Source organism: Centrocercus urophasianus, unplaced genomic scaffold (assembly GCF_019232065.1).
Source record: "Centrocercus urophasianus isolate 14NV4802_14NV808 unplaced genomic scaffold, USGS_Curo_1.0 seq_17, whole genome shotgun sequence".
In the NCBI taxonomy this organism is placed as follows: domain Eukaryota; kingdom Metazoa; phylum Chordata; class Aves; order Galliformes; family Phasianidae; genus Centrocercus; species Centrocercus urophasianus.
The window spans coordinates 6,298,080-6,301,186 of NW_024884722.1; the positions used below are offsets into that span (position 1 = coordinate 6,298,080).

General features: G+C 54.1%; 1 protein-coding gene across 1 annotated transcript in view; it reads left to right on the forward strand.

The window, feature by feature from the left end:
- The first annotated feature begins 619 nt into the window (after positions 1 to 619).
- VAX1 (ventral anterior homeobox 1) overlaps positions 620 to 3,107 on the forward strand; it is a 3,333-nt gene continuing 845 nt past the window's right edge. Inside the window, exons 1-2 of the mRNA XM_042818201.1 lie at positions 620 to 857; positions 2,408 to 2,904. Coding sequence (XP_042674135.1) covers positions 620 to 857; positions 2,408 to 2,904 — 735 coding nt within the window. The remainder of the gene's footprint in view (positions 858 to 2,407; positions 2,905 to 3,107) is intronic.

Sequence of the window (3,107 nt, forward strand, 5' to 3'; positions counted from 1 at the left end):
TCTTTTTTTTTTTCTTCTTTATTTTTCCCTGCCTGGGGTGCGCCGCGGGACGCGCCCTTTTTTTTTTTTTTTTTTTCGGGAAGTCTCAGTCTTTTGATTGTGTGTTTCCTGAAAGCAAGACCAATCATTTCGGTTTATTCACTGGCTAAACTCCGCTTGATTGGGGACAAGCACACAAACCATCCATTACGATCTGATATATTATCCAAACAATTTAGTGTATTCATGAGGTAACCTAAATGTGGAGGCTGCAAAATTACCCGTAATCAATTGAAGCAGCGAGTGCGCGTCCCCCGGCGCCCAGCAGCCGCGTGGCTCCGTGATAAGGCGGACACAGAAGCGCGGAGCCGGAGCGCGGTACCTGCGCGCGGAGCGCAGCGGGACGCGGGGAGCGACGGAACCACAGCTTCGCCAGTGGGATCGACCCCGACCTTCCCTCATCGAGGTGCTGTGCGGATCCCACCGGTGTGACCCTGAGCCGTGCAATATCCAGCGGAGACTTCGCCTTCTTCTACCGCCGCCACTCTCTCTCTTCATTATTATTATTTTTTTTCTATTTTTCCTTTTTGTTTTCTTTTGTTTTCTTTTGTTTTCTTTTGTTTTCTTTTTATTGCACTACATGTTTGGGAAACAAGACAAAATGGACGTTAGATGCAGCACAGAGACTGAAGCCAATCGGGTCTCGAAGAACGGACACAAGGAGGGCAAGGACAGCAAAGGGGCTGAAGGAAATATCTCTACTTCTTTTCTGAAGGAGCAACAAGGGACTTTTTCTGCCTCCGCAGCTACCGAAGACTGTAATAAAACTAAATCTGGTTCGGCGGATCCGGACTACTGCAGGAGGATCTTGGTCAGAGGTACGAGCCCGGGGTGCTCCGCGGGGTGGGGAAGGTGCTCCGCGCTTATGCCGCCGTATTTCTGCCACATCTCTTCGCTCTGCCCTGGGTTCGGTCCGGGCACAGCCCCCGGGGGTGCGGCGCTGCCCCGTTCCGGCGAAGGAGCCCCGGAGAGACGCGGTGCATCGCGGCGGAGTTCCCCGCTTCGCTCCGCCGCCGCCCGCGGGATCCGCCCGGCCGCGGCCCGCAGCGCTTCTTCCGCGCCCCGCGGGGGCCAAGCAGGGTGCGGGGCCGTCCTCGTGGGACCGCGCTCAGCCTCTCCGGAACGGGGGTGTGAGTGCAGCCACCCGGCCCGAAGTCAATGACGAGATGACGAAGGGCTTTGTGTGTTTTTTTACACTCGGGCGGTTTGTTTCTTTCCTTTCTTTCTGGGCTGAAACGAACGAAACCGTTCTGCTCTCACCTCCTTCCAGAGGAAAAGAAAAAAGAAAAAAAAAAAAGAAAGAAAGAAAAAAACATATAGATATGTCCGCGAAGGAACGGTGGTTTTCTCAAGGTGCGATATGGGGGGAGGAGGGAGCGCAAGGCGGAACGTGGGGCCTTGGAACAGTCCTTAATCCTCGCGCGACCGATTGACCCAGAGAGGGACAGATTACGGCTGGTGCTTCCCTCTGATTTCATTTTAGCGGGGAGGTAAATTTGCGGGCAGCACAGTTGGGAGGGATTCAGGGAGCGAGGATGGATCTACCCTGGCGGTGGTGCCAATTAGGTCTGTCCCTTTCCTTCGCTCCGTGCTACAGAAAAGGGTTCGGGGCCGCTGGGAGCCTTCTACGGGGTTATTTCTACCCTCGTTGCTCTCCTGTTTGCCAAAAGAATCCCCCATGATGCTGAGCCCTGGTGTCCCAATCCTGGAAGTGGGCAAGCGGCCCGCAAAACGCTTTTATCGTGTGAAAAACTTGTTTAAAGAAACAAAAATAAAATAATAATAAAAAAATCTAAAAAGATGGTTTTATATTTTAGGGTTGGGGGCACCCAGCACACCCACAGCCCCGGGGAACAAAGGGCTGCTCAAGCCCGCGGCCACAGAGCCCGGCCCGGAGCATCCCGACCTCTGGGGGCCGATTCGAGATGGGTTCAGAGAGGGTGGATTATTGCCCCATTGCTCCCTCCTTCCTGCTCTCTCGGGTTTGTTGTTTCTTGTTCCCTTCCTTGGGTGCAGCCCCACAATATCAGGGCCAATACCCCAAACCTGACTGGGATCTCTGTCTTGAAAGAGGGGAGTAGATTTTCTTCTTATATCCCTTAGGAAGAGAAAAGGGGAAAAAAAATACTAAAGGAAGGAAAAAGGAATAAGAAAAAAAAAGAAAAATTAAACAAAAAAAAAAAAAAAAAAAAAAAGGAAAAGAATCTAAAAAGAAAGAAAGAACAAGGAAATAGAAAGGAAAAATAAAGAATGAAAAAAATAAAGGAAAAAGGGAAAAAGAAAAAGAGGAAAAAAAAAAAAAAAAGAAAAAAAGAAAAAAGGAAGGGGGTTGCCTGTGTGTAAAGCTGACTGCGCCTTGCTTTGCCAGATGCCAAAGGTTCCATCCGAGAGATCATCCTACCCAAAGGCCTCGATTTGGACCGTCCCAAGCGGACCCGCACCTCCTTCACAGCCGAGCAGCTCTACCGCCTAGAGATGGAGTTCCAGCGGTGCCAGTACGTGGTGGGGCGGGAGCGCACCGAGCTGGCCCGGCAACTGAACCTCTCCGAGACTCAGGTACCACCGGGACCGGCCCTGCTCGGGCTGCGAAATGCCGCGTCTCCCGTATTCCGGCGGCTCCGCGGCCCTGCGCGCATTTTGCGCGCCCCGCGCAGGCCCCTGGAACGGAGGGTTGGGGAAGGGTTGAATAGAGGCCGGGCCCGAGGTGCCCACACGCCGCGAGGACGCGGAGGGGGAATCGCGGAGCTGCGAGGGGAGTCGGAGGCCCTGAGCCGGCTGTGCGCGCTGCGGACAGCTCCGAGAGCTGCTGCCGGGCTGCGCTGCGCTGCGGCCGGCTCTGAGAGCCCGTCGTGCGTCCGAGGGGAGGCACGGCCCGCCGGGAGAGATGGCACTGCGCAGGGAGCGGCCCCGGCCCCGCAGCCGCCTTCATATTTCTGCAAAACATCATCCAGCAATAAATCCCCCTGACAAGCTAATTGGCTTTTTTTCTTTCCCCTGCCGGATAGCGGTGACAAGTTCAATAGTGGTAGGTTACAGAGACCGCCATGCTTTTTTTATATGGGGGGGGG